The sequence below is a fragment of the Amaranthus tricolor genome, chromosome 11 (genome assembly GCF_026212465.1).
Source record: "Amaranthus tricolor cultivar Red isolate AtriRed21 chromosome 11, ASM2621246v1, whole genome shotgun sequence".
Taxonomy (NCBI): Eukaryota; Viridiplantae; Streptophyta; class Magnoliopsida; order Caryophyllales; family Amaranthaceae; genus Amaranthus; species Amaranthus tricolor.
In genome coordinates this window covers 25,939,367-25,960,503 of record NC_080057.1, presented here as the reverse complement: position 1 = coordinate 25,960,503, position 21,137 = coordinate 25,939,367, and the positions used below count along the sequence as shown (strand labels likewise).

Below are 21,137 nucleotides of genomic sequence, written 5' to 3'. Positions count from 1 at the left end.
GCATCTCCCCCTATGAACAACGTCTTAGTTCAAGCTTCTATTCTAATATTTCTAATTTTAAAGATTGCACAAGTTCTAACTCCAACCCCAATATATCATCAAAATATTATAACCATGCTTTAGACTAGCTTATACTCTTGTAAAGATCATACGGCTCCACAACTCCCTTTGTATTTCCAATTCAAACACTTCTATGTTCTTCTAAACTCAAAACCAAGATTATTTAAAAGAATCCAAGAAACCAAAAACAAGAATGACAAACTATCTAATTAGAAAACACAACTAATTTATTCAATCAACTAATGATTTCCACACAAACTCTAGACTCTTTCAAAACCATCCAATCTTTCAACATTTTCCCATTACCATAATTTTCTAAACTAATATCATGATTTCCAACAATATATCCCAAGATCTTTGATAAGTGCAATTATTTGCACTTATTTATATCATTTTATACTCCTTAATGATGGTTGTCGTTCGTAATTTCGTGCTTATTTTGAAGAGTTATGCTACTTTACCCATTTTGGTTATTCATGTTGATTTTGAGCGGTTTTGATCATTTTTAAGCCTAATTCTTATGGTTTTAATGATGACGAAGTTTACTAAGGAGATTATTTCTCGTTTGAAGATGTTTTACAATGAAGATGGGCAAAAGAGTTGAAAGGTGTTTAAAATGCAAAAGTTTTGAAGTGAAATTTGATATATGCTCACTCTTTTAGTCATAACTTTTGATAGAAAAATTTCATTAATGCAAGGTTTATGACATTAGAAACTAGACTTCAAGATCTTTCCAACGGTATATTATATGTCCAATTCTGAAAATCGAGCAAGAAATGGCGACCATTTAAATTTGCTGCAATTTTTCAGCACAAAAAGCCGACTCGGCTTTTGTGGGAAAAAAATCTGCCGCCGAGTCTGCGGTAGGTTCTGGAAAAATATGTCTGTGGTTTTATCAAAAGCCGACTTGGCTTTCCTGCTGAGGTCCTCCACTGCCGACTCGATTTTTTCCCCTGACGTGCAGCGGTTACGTTTTTTTTAGGAGTTTTTATAAATAGAGTTAGTTTCTTTTTCGTAAATAGAAGTTTTTCCCCTTAGTTTTTCTGAGTTTTCATTATTGTTCCTTTGTTATTCCATCATATTTTATTGAGTTAAAACTCCATTGTTACATTTAATTTCTTGCCATTTCCATTTTCATTAGTAAATTTTCTTTATTTACAGCTTTATCATTTACTTTTATGTAATGAGTCTATCTATTATCTTCATGTTTAGTATTTTTTTTTGAGATTTTATTTATTGTTTATTACATGTTCTTTATTGTTATGTCTAGAGAGTAGTTTTCCTCTCTAGGGTTAGGAGATAAATCCTAATTCGAAGCATGGGATGACGTTTTATTGATTGATTGTGTGAATTTGAGTCTATAATTAAATTTATGCTTAATGAATCTCAGTTTAAATATCTTTATTAACCTTTTCAATAAAACAGAAGTTTGAGATTAGGATTAATTTAGGATTGAGATATATTTAAGTTAAATTCCTACTAGTTTAGCCAATAAAACGGAAGTTTGAGGATTAACACTAGTTTGGTCTTAAACCGATATTAATCAATAGAGCTGAAGCTTGAGATTAGTTAGATCACATTTAATTATGTTAATGACTCAGTTTCATACAATCATGAGAGTGATCGACTTCCATGTTAGAATTTGGTGATGCCCGACACCCTAGAATTTGTTATATCACTGTTATCTTCATATTAATTGTTGTTTTAGCTTTAGTTCTTGCATCTTAGTATTAGTTTCCCCATCATATCATTTTCTTAATCCGTGTCTTGTAATCATAAAACAAACAAATTGATTAACTCGTCTTCTTGTGTTCGACCCGCGACTACATGTCAACCGTGCGCTTGCAGTTATTAAAATTTGCACTATCAGTCTTCATTTTCACTATTCTAGTCTCTACTACAAGATCCTTATCTTCCAATTAAACAACATATCCAAGAATGCTAACTAATCAAAACCAAGTCATTAGAGTAGTCTCCTACTAAAATTATAATCTGCACTTAAATTCTCATCATTTCTCATAAATTTCTCAATTAAAAATTCATCTAATTTACTCATACAAATTTCTAAAATTCATCAATATTTAGGGCTTAATGCATGGTAAAGGAATATGCAAGTGAACGTATATCAATGAAACTAACCTTTATATGAATAAGAGCATAATTATTTGAGAAAAGCAGAAAAAGAAACAAGAAAAATTACCTTCTGTTTGCAGCAACAAGAAACGAAAAAAAATCAGATTCAATGCTTGATTTTCGGCTTGGATTTCGATGCTTAAACAGACAAGACCAAATCTCACTCACTTCCCCCCATTCCGGCAGAATTTAGATCAAGGGAAGGGGGTTTTCGGTTGCTGTTGTGCTGTTTACAATTTCAATGGAATAAAATTCTACAAGAATGTTGATATTACACGAAAATCCAATCAAAGATGGCTAGGGTTCGAATCTTGCAGAAAAATCAGAATAGTAAGAAAAAGAATAGAATGAAATCACACATAAAAATTGAGAGATTCAAACCTTAGTTTGTTTACACCAACAATCAACAAGAAGAGTAGGACATCCACGGAGTTTTGGTTCACTCGAAAATGATGACAAGGAGATGAACTTGCAATGAATCTTGTGAGAACTCAAGGTAGAAGATGGTTTTAGTTTTTGTCCTAAGTTCGCATATCAGAAGAACGAAAGCTTTAACCCTAATTTCAGAGGAAATGTCGACAAGAAGAGGAAAAGACTCGATTCTCTTGTGATTGCTGCTGCTTGTTCGAACGTTTGGGGAAGAAGGTGATGTTTGTTGCTGTGTGTGTACCATGAACTAGGAAGGAACACAGGGAAAGAAAGAATGAAGAAGGAAGGTGTTGCGTGTTTATTTTCGAATAGAACAAAAAAATTAAAAACTTGGTTGAAGTCATTCTCGTACTAGCAATTCTTTTAAATTCACTTGTCTTAATTAATAGCTTCTCAAATATAAGTATTGGAAAGTAAATATTATTTACTTATACAAATATACTAGTTTTTTATCGTTACATTCTACCTAATTCATAATATATACTATTTTAAAAAAAATTAGTATAAATAAAAATAAGAGAAAAAAAAAAACGAAAAAGAGGAATACTTCCAAACGATTGAAAGTGGCTACTCTTCTCTTTGTGAACCACTCACCTCGATTCAAAGTACAAAAGAAACTCGCTTGTCTTCAATGGAGTAATCTCAATTTCCTCCTTCAACATAATTCCCCAATTCAAGTCGAATGAATTCCATCTCCATGATTTCAATTTGTTTCTCTTCAATACCAAAATCCCGCCATTTTTCTATCTCCAGAAACTTCTCTTCAAATTCCACCATTAATGTCGTCCTCAACCATCCCCACAGTCATCATCAACAATTTCACTTACCCATTTCAGTTCCTCGGATTTCTTCTATTAAATTGAAAAATTCTAGGGTTAGGGTTATCAAAGCTAGTAGCAGTAGTGTCGATGTCGTTACTTCTATTAAACCCGGGAAATTGGTGGAGAGTGATAAACTTCCGTCTGATGTTAGGAATCGAACAATGGAAGCTATTGATTCTTATGGTGGTAGGGTGACTATTGGGGATGTTGCTAGTAAAGCTGGGTTGAAATTGGACCTTGCTCAAAAAGCTTTACAAGCACTTGCTGCTGATGCTGATGGATTCTTAGAGGTATGATTATGGGTTTATTCAAAGTAGTGTAAAGTAGCTATTTGCTGTGTTAGTAGCCGTTAGATTAGCCGTATTAGCTGTCTAATTAGCAGCATAAAGCATTATTTTTCGATTAAAGTAGGTGTTATGATAGATGTTGGACTATAGTTTATCGAAAAGGATATGAAGAAAATCATAAAACCCTACTTTTGATTTTAGAATGTTGAAAGTTGTTAGCAATTAAGTATTTATTAAGTTATATCTTGACTTTAACAAACCTGTTACATGAACATGTTCTATGTATCATCAATTTGCTTCCCTTTTTTTGGAATGTCAAGTAAATCATGGATGATAGAAATCTACTTTTTGATGATTTGCTTTGGAGTTTTTTCAAATTTATGGAATAAGTATTGTTGTTTAGTTTAGTTTGGTGATATCATTAGATGTCTAGACATCAATATTTGTGTTGATCACATGAATTACGAATGACTTACTTATATGATATTGTAAAATATGGAGTACTTTTAATTGGTTATTGTAAGATGGCTAGAAGTTTTTGGTTTCTTTGATCAACATTGCTGATATGCGTTCTGTAATAATTAAGTGTAACTTCTATTACACTTTGTTTGCATTGAGGAAACTAGAGGGGAAATAAGGGGAGAGATATGGCGACATATAATTTCGTTTGTTTGGATACTATTTTTGGAGGAAATGAATTTGATGATCCTTTAATTAATTTAGTAACCAAATATCTCCAAATGTGGAAAGATTTGGAAGGAAAATGCTATTTTTCTTCCTCTCCCTTTCATTTCCCTCCTAAACAAACATTGGAGAATTTTCCTATTATTCCCTCCTTTTCCTTTTGATTCCATCCTTTCCCTCCCCTCATTTTCCTTTCCTTTCCTTCCTAAATTGTTATCCAAATAAAGCATTAAAGTCTTGCACTTTTGCGTACTAAGTTAATTCAGTCAAGTACCTTATTAACAATAATATTCCATTATCCCAATGTCATCCAGTGACTCTCACCTAGGGTGGGATTTGGGAGGGTCGAATGTACGCAAGCTGAATAGCAAATGTCATGTGCAAGTTCACATAAATTAAAAGTGTATGTGATTTAATGAGTTATTTTATTTCAGTCCATTATAATCCTAAACCAAATAACTATAAATCTTTGTTCCCATCGAATTAATGGACATAGTCAAGTGCCTTATAAAAAAAGGTAATTCAATCAATTGAAGAGTCATGGTTATACATTGGCATCTATGTCATTTGCACTAATTATCTCTTTCTGTAAGTGTTGTCATCAATGTTTATTTACAGGTTTCAGATGAAGGTGATGTTCTCTATGTTTTTCCTAAGGATTATCGTTCAAGGCTTACTAGTAAATCCTTTAGGATGAAAATTGAACCCTGGGCTGAAAAGGCAAAGGTATTGTTTATTTTGTTCTTTTGTTGTTGGCAATAGATAATAGCTTTAGTTTGATCTGTTCTCTTGTCAACACTTCTACTAACTTTTTGGCAGTCTGCAGCTGAGTATCTAATAAGGGTCACTTTTGGGACAACATTAGTTGCTTCAATTGTTTTGGTGTTTACAGCAATTATTGTAGCTTCCTCGAGCGGAAGGTATGTTTTGAATGCTGTTGCCTATGGCATTGTCATATCCTCTCTTGACTGAATCCAGTATTTTAATTTGTTGAAGTGTTGTGCTTGGGGTTTTGACAGTGATGATGATAGTCGTAAGAGGCGAGGAGGGAGCAGGTCTTATGGTTCAAATATCAACTTCTACATTAACCCATTTGATTTATTTTGGTAATGTTCTGTTTTGCATAATCAGTCTTTTTTTTTCTTTTAATTTCCTAACTTATCGTTATATAACTAGATTATTTAAAGCCTAGGGTCAACATGTTTTTATTTATGAATTTTTTGCATCTCCCCATTTTTTTCAACTTTTGATTTTTCTAAATTCCTTATACTTTCCCTTTGGAGATATATTGTGCCCATCCTCATAAGTTTTCCCTATTGACCATCTTAACTCTTAAGCTCTCATGTGGGCATATCCATTGGGGAAAACTTATGGAGCATTTAAGTTCATGAAAGTTACCTTAAAAATTTATTTCCATCATTCCTTTTAGGTATTGGGATAGAGACTACTATAGGAGGACACGAAGACGAGAAGATAATGAAGGCATGAACTTCATTGAGTCTGTGAGTGAAATTATCATTTTGATGCTGCTTGACAATGTTCCAATCATGAAGATGTTGATTAAAATTTTTTGGGGGGATTAAGCATTGAAACTAATTGATATGATTGCTTTGCTGTAGGTCTTCTCATTTGTTTTTGGAGACGGTGATCCAAATCAAGGAATTGAAGAGAAGAGGTGGAAGCTGGTAATGTTTGAGCATTGAAATTAGTGGTTGGTTTTCTATGTTTTATGCAATATTATCCAACTACTAATCTTGGAATTTGAAGAAAAGAGATGAAACTTGGAGGATTTTGTTCCTGTTAATTTTTACGTCTAGTCTCATACTCTCATTAGAAGGTTCATCTAGCAGCATGAGTCATGAAGCAAGATCTTGAATGCAACTTTGCAAGAGTGAATGATTTAAGTTTTATTCATTGAATGATATAAGTTTTTAATTGAATAGATGATGAACATTATTTCTTAATTCTTATGATGGTGATGTCAAATATCTTAATTAGTGTGAATTTAGCTTCAGTCGCCTTGCCTTGAAACGATGTCAATCTGGATATCAAATGGTGTGTATGTTATCATTTTTTAACTACGTTAATATGTTGCATTTTGATGATTTTGGCAGATAGGACAGTATATAGTGTTAAATGGTGGTGTGATAACAGCTGAAGAACTTGCACCATACCTGGATCTACAAACCGAAAAAGAGGTCAATTCCTTGTTGCTTTAACCAGTTGTTTCGTTCATTATTTATTTTTTCTTGATAATGCTTTTTGTTGAAATTTTCTGTTCCAAACTGCTTTTAATAGAGAAAAAGGGCAATATTCGTTGATCAACTTTGACTTTATTATCTCTCCATCATATTGTATTACTATGTATGATGAAAAATATAGTCAAGTATGTTCTTTTAAACTTGTCTCAATATTTGCTTTCTAAAAAATAATTTGATGAGAGAATCATGGTTAGCCTAGTGATTGAAGGATCTTATTTTCACCATTGAAGGATTAATTACCCTTTCCCTCATTGCATTTGGGGGATTCTCTAGCCTTTCCCCCAAATTACCCAATTTAAGATTAACTTTCAAGGATGCTTGCTGGATTTTGTGAAAATTAATTGGTAAGGACTTGAGTTTGATTCTCACCTAGCCTTCCCTTTCTCTCAGATTGGAAAAAAAAACAAGCGACCAATTTTAAGGTTAGAAAAATATATCAGCGCTTGAAGTTGAGTTATTTATATGCATATTATTGATGCTGCCAGCCTCTGAGTTCCTATATTAAATTTGCTAGCTTGTCGAAGAGGCATTTGTTCTGGCGAAACAATTTTAGGCCACGTACCGCATTGTGGATAACATGGCTATCATTCTTGTCTTTGCAGAGTGATGATTCATATATATTGCCTGTGCTTCTACGGTTTGATGGTCAGCCAGAAGTAGATGAAGAGGTCTGTTTAATATACATTTAATTTTCCATTGTAAGTTTTGAATTCTATATTGTCATCTTCGTCCTTCGTTTCCTTGTTGAATGACATTTGAGTTGTGATGTTTGTTTTCAAATAGTTGACTTTGAAGCTGCACAATTGTCCATTCATTGTCTTTTCAGAGTGAGGACTCGTATATGATGCAGCCTTGATTTGCACTCTGATTTTCAACTATCTTGATAGTATGAAATCTGAATTCTGAAATATGTGATTGGTCATTGTTCACATTTATTTTGCTATCATTACTAGAAGTTCTCTTGCCTCAAAAATTCTGTAGGCCTACCCTAGTAAAATATATTTCAGATTATTGAAAACTATCTTTTTGCATTAAGGCTAACCCAGGCGCTTTGTAGATTAATTGTACAAAGAGGTTGAGTACATTTAAGTTCTCATTTAGCTCCTCTTAGGCAGGGGCTTCACTGATTTTATTTTATTAATGAATCAATGACTCATTGAATCATTCTAATAGTATGACACATAATGCCAATTTTTTTTGACGTTCATGATTGGTTGCAGGGAAATATATTATACAGATTTCCTTCACTTCAACGAACTGCTTCCTCGACTAGGACAGGAAGAAAAGAGTATGTTGGGAAACGGTGGACTGATTGGGATGGAGTACAAAAGTTCTTTAAAGAGAACAAATGGCAATTCAGGTATGTCTTTGTAGCATCGAGGATTTAATGCCTCATCATTTTCAGCAGTCCACATATTTCTTATTATGGCTTCTTGCAGTAAAACTAACGCTTCAGAGAGAGCTATGGTCATTGGACTGGGTGCACTAAATTTGTTTGGAGTGGTTGTTCTTGGTACTATGTTGAAGTATGGCTCTGTTGAACTTCTTTTTTTTGCAAATTGTCTTACTTTATACTCTAATACCTTGTCTTATTTTACTTTATTTTCAGGGAAATGACGGTACAGCCAAGTGGGTTCCTCTCATTTGTTTCGACGTTGCTCCCTTTGCTTCAGGTTGGTCTTAATATGGTACTGCTTATGAATGGCCACAGATGCCTTGGGAGGAAGGGGGCAAAAAAACAGCACTTTTTAAGCTCTGCTCAACATAAATATATTAGAACGCATTTCTGTATCTCTTTCTTGGGAACCTAAATGAGCTGTAGATGAACTGATGAAGTATCAAGTCTCTAGTTAAGTGCCCCAAGAAAAATAAAAGAAAGTTATGTGCAAGTAAATGCACCTTTTGTTAAAAAAGCAAAAAGTAAATTTACTTTTTAAGTCTTTCATGTTGCTGTATTGTGAAATCTATATTTTACATGATATCTAACTGTTGTAGTGTCTATTCCTCTTGTAAACTTAAGCTAATCAGCTAATCGATAAATTGCTTCTGCATGCTGAAATGTCTTCTGCCATACCTTTACATGTTCACACTAGTGTCTCTACCATGCCGTATCGTACAATGCAAAGAGAAGCATTCATGATCAAACATTAGCATATTCTTGGATTACCAACTTCGATTGATCCTTTCTGTGCCTTAAACTAGTTGATCAGTGGGATACGTGGTATGATTTCGAGTGTTTATTAATTTATATTAGCATTTGTTTGAAATTGAATTAATTTTTGTAGGTTTATGCTGGTTCTTTCTTTACTATACCATTGGTTCGGTGGTTTCTTGTTCGCAAGAAAAACTCTGAAATAGGGAAAAGGAATCAAGCAAGGAAACTACGAGCTCAGGCACTTGAATCACCTGATTTTTCACTAAGGCGCAAGGTTAGTCTGTCATTGCATGTTCTATGTCATTTAATAATCCACTTCAAGATCGGGTAAGACATAAGGTTTCACTTTCCTGAAGCCTCATTGCATGAGCTCCGTCATTATCTTAAATAGAGATACACTTTGATGGCTTTTCTGAATCTATCAATAAACATGGAAGTTCACACTTTTTTGTACTATTACGTAGTTATCTCACGTGATGCCATGTCATTCCTGTGTGAACGGCTTGGTCTTTCTTTCTTTTTTCAACATCCTAATCTGGAAGCCCGCATATTCTGTTTAATTATCTTTTTGAGAGGTGAGAAGTTCTTATAGCTTAGCTTGCTTTTTCGTTAGGATTTACGGAACAGGATGACTATGATAGCTGGAAAGTAGTTGGCATGGTAAAATTGTTGATTGTTTTAAGGTTTCCTAATTTTCAGAGGAGTGGACTAACAAATAAAGCTGCCGCTTATCCTTAGGAATTGTATTTAGTAGGATGAGATCCCACTGCAATAGGCAATAGACCATGGGGATAATTGAGAGGCTTTACTTCCAGATAGAAAGAGCAAGAAATGGACTAGGATTATCTGAGATTTAAATGGCTTCATATCAAATTCAAAAAGTAAAACGGCAAGGGATATCTCCTGATTCAGAAGTGGAGCTTTTGATTTTTAGATGATGATCCCCATGATGGAGGTGTCAACATCTTGATTTTTCTTAGTAAGTTTTATTGTTGTCCTAACCCATGAGTACTAGACTACTGTCATAACCGGGCCACTTATCTCTCCAGAGCTCTAAGCTCTATTGTGCTCTTATAAACATCAAGTTTCAGCAAATGAGTCAATTTTGGCAGACTGGAGAAAAGACGCCTTTCCATCTGAAAGCTTGCAAGAATCTATTGCAGCTAAAAGTACAAAGACCCACCGAGTTATAGCCACTGACCCAAGATGATGAAACGAGAAAGTTTGTTGCTTGAACTAGAATTGTGACTTAAGCATTTATAGAGGGAGGGGATAGGTTGAAGTGAGGTGGTGTTGTTTGGTTGCTACCTTGGGGAACCTCTGTCCTGATGCGGACCATTGATTTTTTAATTTGATGGTCTGTAGATCAAGAGCCAAGTGGGTTTCGTTAGTAATTGATTGATCGATTTCTGGACCAGGAGGCCAAAGACAACATTCAAGAGCTTAAGGAACGAGAGGAGAGGGAAGAATGACGAGTTTTACTTCTGAATATCACCCAACTCTCTCCATCTTTGAAGTGATTTGATTTTCTTTGAAATGCAAAGGATCCTTCCAATTTTCTACCCTTCATTTCCCTCTCCTCCCCGATTGTTATCCAAATGAAGGAAGCATCATCCCTCCATTTCCCTTCCCTCTTTTATTTCTGCGACTTTATGATTTTCTAGTATTTGTTGAGTTCTGGTTTATTGTATTTGAATTGGTTCTTTAATACTCTGATTTCCCTCTTGCATGCTTTAGCATTTCACTAGTTGTTCTTGGCCCACTATAATGTACCATATCTTAACCAACAGCGCGAAAAGCTAACTTGAAAATGTTGCTCAGCTTTTGAGTGCTAGGGACATGGCACAGAGAACAGTTATTGGTAAGGAGAGGATCGTATACAGCACTGAAAAGGATCTAGACGAGCAAGACTATGAAGCCCGTGAATGGGAGAGGAGATTCAAAGAACTTGAGAGGTCAGATTGAGACGCAATTTTTACCTTTTGTAAATTCCTTATTTCCCTAGCCCGAGGTGTAGGGCAATGATACAGTATCACTTGTAGTTCACTACTTGTTGAGATTGGTTAGGATCGAGTCCCAAATACATGGGTTGTCTTTGTACATTTTGACACATTTCAACATGGCAAGTCTGTATAATACGGTTTATGCTACAAAAGGCAAAGTTCAGTGCTGGGGAGTTGATGTGATGTTCGAGACATTTCCGTTGAATCGACACTTGTTGACGTGTTCTCTCTGGTTTGCCAAATAAGAAGTCGCGGTCCTATAAATTTAAAGAGAATGTAGAAGTGTATGTGCGTTCGGGTATTCATTTTGTGCCTTTTGGCAAACTCATTATATTTACTCGTCTTAACTTATAATTTTATTTAAACTAAATATTTTTAGATTTTGATTATTTTGGGGATTTCCTAGCAATGTCAAATCCTGTTATGGATACACTTTTTAATATCAATTTTTTTGTTTGTCAACATAAACATATTTTAAGTGAAGTTGCAGATAATGTTTGTTTTTAATTGTTAAGAAAATGTTATTACAAGGGCAAATGCGTACATTCAAACCCTTGAGCCTGCCCTAAGAAGTTGGAATTGTTGACACAAAAGAAGGCGAATGACGCGTGTTAGCTTTCATCTATAAAATGCAATCAACAACTATAGAAATATGGAGTATTTATAATTCCGAAATTGAAAATTTAACAAAAATTAAAAGGACTATGATTCATATGCCTTAAGATTCACCCAAAATGAAAAAAATTGTACCCATTTAATCTTAAAAGTTATTTTGCAAATTTTTAAATATTTCTTATTTACTTTATATGGCTTATTTGAGCATATCTAAGTTTTTAGAATTCATTAGTTTTTATTTAAAATTATGTGAATTTTTTAAAAATTAAATTTATACCATGCTGCGACTCAGCATGTGACACGTGTTGAAGCGAGTAACATGCTTAATGTGTCATACAGTTTCAACCATCTTCAAACAATGATTCATAAAGCATACGTGTCAAACATGTTTTTATATAAAAAGGATTATATTTGGTTGTAAAATGACTAGTTATATAGGTTGTATCCGTACTGCTCGTATGTCGACTCAGTATGTGTCCATGTCTAATTGACCAAGTATGAATATACTAAGTTGCGTATCTAATTATACACTTGACAAATAAACTTCAAACAAAATCAGCTTAACCACCAAAAAAGCTTCATCTCATCTCTGAGGAAAACTGTGAAGCAATGGGAACAAGATCGTTAATTTCTCGAATTTCTTCCAATTTCGCTCTTCGAATCCGCCATAACCAAAAGCTCTTGAATTTATCTACTTTCCATTACTTTTCTTCTTCACCTTCTTCATCTGCCGCTATTATTTCAGATTCTTCTCCTTCACCTTCTTCTTCGTCCTCCGATGACATACATATCACTGACTCTTGTGTTCGGGTACTCTCTCTCCCCCCGTTTTCTTTTAATTAATTCTAATTGCTACACCTTGTCAATTTTTTCGTTGCTTAATTTTTGTGCTAATTTCATAATTTCCTTTTCAAGCCAATGAATTTGGAGTAGTTTGTAATAATTGGGCATGCCTTAAAATTATTTAATTTTTCCTCTTTCTCTTGATTTTCATGTGAAGTTATTATAATTTTGTTTGTGCTGTTATTGATGTGGTGCCGGAAGCCAATGGTTTTTAGCTTTGGATTTTTGTAACCATTTTTTAGTAAATCACCATATTGTTTTTGGTGTTTGTTATGATATCAATTAAGTTGGGTTTTTCTAGTGTTTGTTATGAATAGCAAAGTAATACAGGAATTAATTTCTGTATTCAAGGGTGTGTATTTCTATTTGATCCATTTTACATGCTAAATGTGATTATTTATCCATTGATGATGCTATGGTGCACATTAGCTAGGGTTCTGAAATTTGTAAAACTGTAGAATGATTATTTGGATATGGGACCTTTTAATTTGTATATAATAGTCATCTTGGTGGATGGGAAAGCATGAAAAAGGATGAGGCATCGTTTTTGCTTTTAAATGTATGTTTTTATATGGGAAGATTTAGTGAGGCAGTTTGAGTGTATACTGTATAATACCATAATGGACAATCAGTTAGCTTTCAAATAGAAAAGTGGCATAAAGTCAATTTTCTTTTGGGCATATTTGCTTCATCTTCTATTAGTGCTACTTTTGGGCTTGCTTGTGGAATGTGGATTATGGTCTTTTGAGAGTGCTTGATGTTTGGATCTTTATTGTAGCTAACTAGGAATGGTTGAAGATTAGTCGTTTTCTATAGGATTATTATATGACAAGTCTTAAAGAGACTTTGTATGAGTATTTTTGTGTGCTTCACATTCTTTGTGCTCGTAACTCTTGAAGATTTTTATCTGTGTACAGTATAGACATTGGTCTTGACCTGCTCAGGTTTCACCCATCTCTTTTTAGGTTTCCTAGTAGTATTGAACAGTGTTTTATAAAGAAATTATTATTTTGGACATCACTAACAGGATTTTATTTCGTTAGATAGTTAGATAAGTGAAAGAAAGAAGTGTATATATCGCTGTTAGATGAAGTAGATATAACACATAAGCAGTCACCTGAATGGGTTGATTAGTTGTCTTGAATTTAAGCATGTTGAGGAGAACAATTCTATGCACTTTTCGCCTGTTGGGATTACTCGTGGTTAAATGGATGGCTATGGACACCAAAGCCAACTATATTATCTTTGGATGACGAGCAAGGTGGCATTATATTAAAAAAAGTCTTGTTGCTCTGCTTGCCACTTGGATACTTAATTCAAGGAGGTCTTCTATTTAGCACATATATGGGGATGTATCTGTTTTTCATTTTATTAGGAAGGGGAGGTCGTATCTTCTCACTTGTGAGCATGTAACTAGCAGGAAAATAGGGACTTTCTAAAGATTCGTTTTTCCAGTCTGGCGCCTGTAGTAGTCTAGTTTACAAATTATCATATTCATTGGTCCAAATTCCAGCAATTCGTGCCATTGGAAAACTTGAACTCTCTTATGACTAGTCTCCCTGGATGCTACAAACTGAATTAAAAGATTCCTACATTAGCGATCTCTTTTCTTTTGGGGGAGAGGATGGTGAGGGGGAAGCATATTATTCTAGTCATCATTGATCATACTGAACAGTGCTAATGGATTGTTTGTATCCTGAGATGATATAAACAGCTGTTACAGTATGTCATTTGGGAACCATATTATTCTAGTCATCATTGATCATACTGCACAGTGCTATTGGATTGTTTGTGTCCTGAGATTATATAAACTGTTTAGTATGTCATTTGAGAAATTTGTATATATTGAATGAATTTAAGGATGATTCTTTGCAGAGGATGAAAGAACTGCAAGCTACTGAGAATGGAAATAAGATGCTTCGGTTGAGTGTAGAAGCTGGAGGATGTTCTGGATTTCAATATGCATTTGCACTGGACGATAAGAAAAAAAATGATGACAGGTAGTAAAATATAGTTTTCTTTTTTCATGAAATGTTTCTTGCTTATTCTATCTCTCAAACATAGAATTTGTTTCTTAGCTGATTTGTTCTGTAGTTAGCTTTAAGATGTATCTATCATGTATTTTACCTTTTATTGTACTAAATATTGATGGTATCAACTGCAAATTTGATATTACAGAGTCTTCGAAAAAGATGGCGTCAAATTGGTAGTTGATAAAATTTCTTACGACTTTGTAAAGGGTGCTAGTGTTGATTACGTTGAGGAGCTTATTCGTTCAGCTTTTCAGGTATGCGGTGCTGCTATATAATACAATTTTCGTGGAAATCAACCTATGATTATAGAAATCAACCTTTGATCATTCAAAAAAAACCCTATGATTTATAGAAATTGGTTCATGCCATTTGTTAATGCTTGCAATGTTTTGGACATCAACTCTTCTGATCATGTTCTGGCTTACGTTAATCCAAGCCATACCTACGATAACAAAGGCTTGTTTGGGGTAAGGTTGTAGACATTGAGTTGAGACTCTAAATATCATAAATGGTGGGCCCATTGAGTTTGTTTGTTTTTGGCCTATGATCAAGTTTGAAAGAACATATTTCTTCCATTTTTGCTTCTTGTGGCTGCAAAATTTGCTATACATTGAAATTCTTACTCAAACTTCTTCTATCCATTATCCACGTTGATACATGGACTCTTCACCTTTAACATGCATGCCAAAAGCAACTCATTTTATTTGATGGTTAAAGTTGAATCAAGTGAGATGCAGTATTCAACTCTTGGGCTGTTGTGAAGTTTTCGATTGCTGAAATGTACGTTTGACATGCAGGTTGTAGAAAATCCGAGCGCTGTGGGTGGTTGCAGTTGTAAAAGTTCTTTCATGGTGAAGCAGTAGTCCAATTTTGAGTAAGAATAGTTCATATATACATTTGGTAAAGGCAGATTTACATTCTTTTGGCTAGGTTAACCATATTTATGGATATCACGTTGAAGATGTTGGTTACGAATGTTATTCTCTTGTATTTATGTTGAAATAACCGCAATGCCATTCATAAAGACAAACCTGTAGTTTGTATTGTTTGTACAATGTCTGAAATAAGTTCATTCAACGATGTATCTTATATAATCATTTTGAACAAATTCCAATATTATGTTTGAACTTTGGGATCGACATCTATAAATGGGGGTTTATTACCTTATTTCCGAGGTTGAAGTATCTATTACTTGGACGATCTTTGATAAATGTCTGGATGAAGCTCCATTGGTGCTTTAGGAATATAATTGACATGAAGTGTTAATGTGGAATGAGAATGCAATGAATGGGATGGGCTAGTCTGAATTGCTTCATGATATATAAAGAAGCAAATATAATGTTTTCAAGTTTTGATTCTGAAATTGATTTCCGTTATCAGACGAATGATTTGAGTTTAAATGTCGTGTAAACGGAAGGAAAAGAATGAAGCAGTTGATGTATGTTTTTGCCTGGTTAAAGGAATTCGCCAACGATGATATCGGAAGGTAAGTATCATGATGCTACCAACAAACAAGTGCATTTGTTCGCTTATACGTAGACGAAAGACAAAAGCAAGCTCGAACAGATCAATCATACATTGAACACAGATTTTGGTCTAGCAGTACATCGAAAATGATTGAATGCAACAGCAAGGAAATATTCCGAGTTTCCGATTATGTAAGATTGCGATCTGAGCCGTTAACAAGCTTCAGATTGTCAAATACAAAAACGAAACAGCATTCGTTATTACAAAAATCAATATGCCCAACTGGCTTCAATATCCCATTCTAAATTCAAAATGCAACAAACTTCCGCATGATTTAACCCCTCAGAGAATGAAAACAGGAGTTATTCTTCTGATTGTCTTTGTCCAAGCACAGGGATGTCTTCGTATCGTTTCTGCATGACAATTAAAATATGTTAAAACGCTACAAGAAGACCACGGAAAATCCAAGGGAGAGAACCTAAAACCAAAGGAAAATTGGACAGACCGAGTCTAAGACTACAGACAATTACGAGTACTAATCCCGCAGAATTCTATGCTGCAAGTTGTCCTACAAAGATTGTAGGTTTGCTACCAATAGGTTTCAAAAGTTCCCAAATAAATCAAGTCCCAAACAAGGATCAAGTTCAAATATAATTAGCCACTCCTTTCTAATAATGTCATGAACATCCATCTCCCCGCTAGTCAACTAATCCATAGTGAAATACTGAGAAACCAGCTCCAAAGCAAGATATTCTTGACGCAAAATAATGTTTATGCTTTCTATCTTTAGTAGTAATCCTTAGTCGACTCTTCTCACTATGGCAATAGCCAATAACATAATTTGTGATTTGGAACACACTCAATTAACTATACTAGCTCATCACAGGTTCACGTGGCCTATCTCAAAAACTCATCAACTAACAAATCATATGAACTAAAAATTGGGTAGAACAACTGAGCTATGTCTTCCTTACTGAGCCATGTCTTTCATATTTATCAAACTTTGAATACACATATGACGAAAAAAAACTAGAATCCTCAATACTTTAGGCTAATGTTTTCATTTCCAACCTTCCCCATCTAACAAGGTAGCAAAAAATTTAGAGACCAAAATATAACGAAAAATCAAGAACAAACAAAACAATTTAAGAAAACCTGTTAAGTATATTCATTATATTATTTCCCGTCCTTAAAGAAAAAACTAATATAATTCTTTAAGCATCAACGCTAAGCATACATAAACAAGCTAAATTAGTACTAACAACACGAAAATGAAGGACAGCGTGAAGTCTGTGGTGAGAGATGAACTTACCCCTTGGTTGTTGTACTCCCACAGTCTATGAACTCCATAATCCACTACCTGCAATGCCATGAAGCTACTATCATAAATTCTTTCAATCAAATAATCATCAAAAATGATACTTGGGGAGAATACACCATGAGGTAATCAGGTCAAAAAATGTGTATTCTTGTGAAACCCTTTTCCTTTGCTTTGGTTTGTAATGGATGGAAATAATCTCCTAAAGGTTGAAACAATTTTCCTTTTGGCTTATAGACAAAAAAAAATCCTTCCCTTCCTCTATGACTTTTACAGGCATTCCCCTTTTCTAATTTGATATTCTCCTCTATGATAGTTTATTTCCCTGTAAAAGGTATTGTTTTAGACAGTTGGGACTTTGTCTGGTTCGGTTATAAACTTGTCAACTTAATATCACTCAATGCCCATAACACTTAAATGTAAAATTTCTCTTGTTTTGACATGGAAACTTAACCAAGGTAGAATCTTCAAATCCCATTTTCTGCATATGGATAGATCAAAAAAGAAGACAAGAGAATTCATTGAGATTCGAAAAAGGTATCTTTTGGATGAGCTAAGAACCGATAGGTGAACTAAAAAGTTATGTATAAACTTTGTACAGCGTATTCATCAATTACTTGCCAGGTACGTGGGTGCATCAAAGAAAACACCAACTTGGAATAACAATTCAATTGTCACAATTTCTATCATTTTACAATTGTTGGAGTATCTTCAAATCCCAGTAAAAATTATCATAAATCGTTATAATCATCTGTTATCAAGTTAACGAAATCCCATGCTATGTTGGAAAACCCCAATGATTTGAATTGCGAAAAATGGTTATAATTAAAATTATCCCGGAGTCAGCAAGAAGTTAATTTTATTACTATACCAATGAAAACAAAAAAAAAACCTATTATGAAACTCAAAACATTGAAGAACAGTAAATCTCTAATCAATTAATACGGAAATTATATCAAAAAATCAAAAGGAGGAATACTGATTGAAAAGAAAAGCGTACCCGCTCACCGACGAAAGCGCCGGCGATGACGAAGGTGACATAGATGGAGTTGCGGCGCATAACAACACGGTAAAGGCCTTCCCATAGTCCTCCGCCAGATCTTCTTACTGCTGCATCCATGGCGATTCTTTTTTCTCTCTTCAATCAAATCAGGTTACAGAAATTATGGAGATTAGAATTTCGAGAATAGAGGAGACCGAATGCTTCAATCTAATTAGGGCCGAACTTGTTTTTTAATAAAAATAAAAATAAACAACGAACTTTATTTTAATAAAAAATCAGACCATCTCTAATTGTCATCATAAGAACGTAGTGTATTTAGTGGGCAATTAATTATACTATAATTAAGCCCTTTAGGATATTCTAAGTAAGCATTATATATATGGTAGATAGGTATAAGGATAAAGTAAGTAGGTATTAAAGATACATTTAAAAATAATATAAATACGCATTAAAAATATTATTAATAGACATTAATAATATGATAAGTAGACATTAAAAATGTAAGTAGATATTAAAGATACTGTAAGTAGACATTCACAGATAATATAACTGGTCATTAAGAATTTTATAAGTGGACATTTATATTTTACATGTTGTTTTTTATTTTTTTTAGAATTTTATGTTTTATGTTCAATGTTTTATATTTTATGTTTTGATTTTATGTTATATTTATGTTTTATGTTTAATGTTTATTCTTTTATGTTATAATAATTTATGTTTATATTTTATATTTTTATGTTTCATTTTAATATTTTATGTATTATGTTTAATAGTTAATGTTTCATATTTTATGTTTTATGTTTTGTATTTGATGTTTGATATTTAATGTTTTATATTTTATATTTTATGTTTAGCGTTTAATGTTTAATGTTTAAACTTTTATATTTTATATTTTATGTTTTACTCGTGTTTTATAATTAATATTTTATGTTTAATGTCTTATGTTTTATGTTATATGTTTTATATTTAATGTTTAATATTTATTATTTTATGTTTTGTATTTAATGTTTTTTGTTTGATGTTTTATATTTTATATTTTATATTTTATATTTTATATTTTATTTATGATGTTTTATGTTTTAATGTTTTATATTTTATGTTTAATGATTAATATTTAATGTTTTGACTCATAGTCATTTCTACTTGAAAGTGAAGAATTGTGTTAAAATAAAAGAAAATTAGAAAGACATGATCATCGGCAATAACTTGTAGGAATAACTTTCTCCACTTCGTGCATTTTGTAAGTCTCATTGGTGTTTGTCTGACATTCTTCGAAACTTTTTTATGCTAATATAATATGGTAAAATATGTTATGAAGCTCACCTAAAACTCCAGATAACAATTTAATCCGAAACTAATTGAAATTTAATTCAGTTCAAAACAAATCCGAAATTAAAAAGGTCAAATTTAAATCAAAAAATAAAATCCAAGCTCAAAAAGCAATTCAATCAAACTTAAATAATGTGATAGATATTAACGGAGAATCCGAAAATATTTTTTCACAAATGCAAAGAAAAAAGAAAATTAAAAAAAAATAAAATTATTTAACAACTTTATTCAAAAAACTAGTTTCGTTCAAACTTTATTCCCAAAATAAGCGTCCTTGCCTCCGAAACTAGGCTTGGTGTATTACTCACACTTACTAACATCGAGTATAATGAAATGGTCAAAATTTATTTTGCTGTTACTAACAACGACCTATTGTTTGACTGGTCAAACATAATATCGCTGTTAGTAACAGCGAAATAAACTTTGACCATGTTTGACTTTTGTTGATCTTTCTGTATGATTTAAACTAACCGTTGTAAAATTGAAAAATAGCCGTTATGAAGTTGAAAATAGCCGTTGTTATTATGTTCTATAAATAACTCCATCATCTCCCTACTTCATTGTATCCAAACTCCATCATTCTTGTTCTAGTTAATCGATTTTGAAAGTAACATAAAGTATTATGTTAATATTATTCTCAATTTATAAATGTTAATATTATTTTTGAATGTTTACTTATGTTAGTATATCATATGTGTTCCGTAGATGTCACAGGAGCATTCTATTGAAAAGCTTTGTGATTGTGGTTATGAAGTTGAGATTAATACAGATTAAAGCGACGTCGATCTTGGCCGTGATTTTGTTGCTTGTCTTTTCTACTTGGAATAAGGATTCGGATGCACGTACTTTAGGTGGGTTGCTCCGAAGGCTACCAAATCGCTTGAAAAAGAAAAACAAGAGCTTAAAGATGAGGTATTGAATCTCAAGAGACAAATAGATGATATGGAACATAGGAAAGAAGAGATTGAAAGAATTATGAGAAAGTTGAAGAAGCAATATTAGTTAACGGCGGTGGTTTAACTTAACGAATGAACTATGTAATTTGATATGGATTCGTTGAACATAAATGAAATTGTGTTGAATTTTCGAGAGCATTTTCCCTATTTGAATAAGATTGTCTATTTGTTTTTGATTAAATTTATACTGCATTCTTGACGAAATGATTCATCGTCGAAAACTCTGAGTACTTAACATCATTTCATTCATAATAAACGTGTGATAATACGATAAAAATATATACATCTACATATATATTACAAATTATACAAAAAAGTCTAAATATTACAAATATTAAATACGTACAAATGTTCAATATATACAAAATGTCCCTAATATTCAATATACACAAACAGTATACTAATTCTAATCCTCCTCCTGTACCCTGTTTAACTGTAACAGTTTACGACGCCTCCTACGATAGTAAGAGGCCGTCGCATGACGCTCGGGTATGGGAGGTTATTGATACTGTGATGCACCAGCACCTTGTGAGGACCCAGCACCATAGTCGGAGCACGTTAAGTCTACCTCATCAAGATGAATCTCGGCATGATGAGGAGATGACCCCTGCTCGTCTGTAGTGGCGTCGGGCACAGCGACTTCTGGAATGAAGTGCTGAAACTGTGTCCCTAGGAGTATGCCTTAAGCAATCTCCCGTACAGGCTCCTTTTGGTTGGAGTTGATGACAGATGCAATGCCC

General features: G+C 33.3%; 3 protein-coding genes across 3 annotated transcripts; 2 read left to right on the top strand and 1 right to left on the bottom strand.

Moving 5' to 3' along the window:
* Nucleotides 1-3,127: 3,127 nt before the first annotated feature.
* On the top strand, nt 3,128-11,038 carry LOC130827752 (uncharacterized protein At5g03900, chloroplastic). Its single transcript, XM_057693598.1, has 13 exons — nt 3,128-3,733; nt 5,033-5,140; nt 5,234-5,334; nt 5,434-5,520; nt 5,844-5,916; nt 6,034-6,099; nt 6,529-6,612; nt 7,278-7,343; nt 7,896-8,035; nt 8,115-8,201; nt 8,285-8,348; nt 8,961-9,104; nt 10,652-11,038. Exons 1-13 carry the CDS (start codon nt 3,305-3,307, stop codon nt 10,793-10,795), a joined length of 1,593 nt encoding a protein of 530 aa, XP_057549581.1. The 5' UTR covers nt 3,128-3,304; the 3' UTR covers nt 10,796-11,038.
* Nucleotides 11,039-11,891: 853 nt separating this feature from the next.
* Nucleotides 11,892-15,432, top strand: LOC130827750 (iron-sulfur assembly protein IscA-like 2, mitochondrial). Its single transcript, XM_057693596.1, has 4 exons — nt 11,892-12,258; nt 14,167-14,291; nt 14,470-14,578; nt 15,122-15,432. The coding sequence occupies exons 1-4, from the start codon at nt 12,058-12,060 to the stop codon at nt 15,185-15,187; spliced, it is 501 nt and encodes a 166-aa protein (XP_057549579.1). The 5' UTR covers nt 11,892-12,057; the 3' UTR covers nt 15,188-15,432.
* Nucleotides 15,433-15,876: 444 nt separating this feature from the next.
* LOC130827751 (cytochrome b-c1 complex subunit 9-like) lies at nt 15,877-18,386 on the bottom strand. Its single transcript, XM_057693597.1, has 3 exons — nt 18,110-18,386; nt 17,104-17,151; nt 15,877-16,204 (listed from the first exon to the last, which is right to left on the bottom strand). The coding sequence occupies exons 1-3, from the start codon at nt 18,227-18,229 to the stop codon at nt 16,154-16,156; spliced, it is 219 nt and encodes a 72-aa protein (XP_057549580.1). The 5' UTR covers nt 18,230-18,386; the 3' UTR covers nt 15,877-16,153.
* Between the last annotated feature and the right edge of the window lie 2,751 nt (nt 18,387-21,137).

Coding starts and splice junctions, on each gene's coding strand:
- LOC130827751 (XM_057693597.1), bottom strand. CDS start 18,229: ATGGATGCAGCAGTAAGAAGATCTGGCGGAGGACTATGGGAAGGCCTT. Junction 17,152..18,109: donor GCGCTTTCGTCGGTGAGCGG/GTACGCTTTTCT, acceptor ATGGCATTGCAG/GTAGTGGATTATGGAGTTCA. Junction 16,205..17,103: donor GGGAGTACAACAACCAAGGG/GTAAGTTCATCT, acceptor ATTGTCATGCAG/AAACGATACGAAGACATCCC.
- LOC130827752 (XM_057693598.1), top strand. CDS start 3,305: ATGAATTCCATCTCCATGATTTCAATTTGTTTCTCTTCAATACCAAAA. Junction 8,202..8,284: donor GTTCTTGGTACTATGTTGAA/GTATGGCTCTGT, acceptor CTTTATTTTCAG/GGAAATGACGGTACAGCCAA. Junction 9,105..10,651: donor ATTTTTCACTAAGGCGCAAG/GTTAGTCTGTCA, acceptor AATGTTGCTCAG/CTTTTGAGTGCTAGGGACAT.
- LOC130827750 (XM_057693596.1), top strand. CDS start 12,058: ATGGGAACAAGATCGTTAATTTCTCGAATTTCTTCCAATTTCGCTCTT. Junction 14,292..14,469: donor AAGAAAAAAAATGATGACAG/GTAGTAAAATAT, acceptor TTGATATTACAG/AGTCTTCGAAAAAGATGGCG. Junction 14,579..15,121: donor TTATTCGTTCAGCTTTTCAG/GTATGCGGTGCT, acceptor TTTGACATGCAG/GTTGTAGAAAATCCGAGCGC.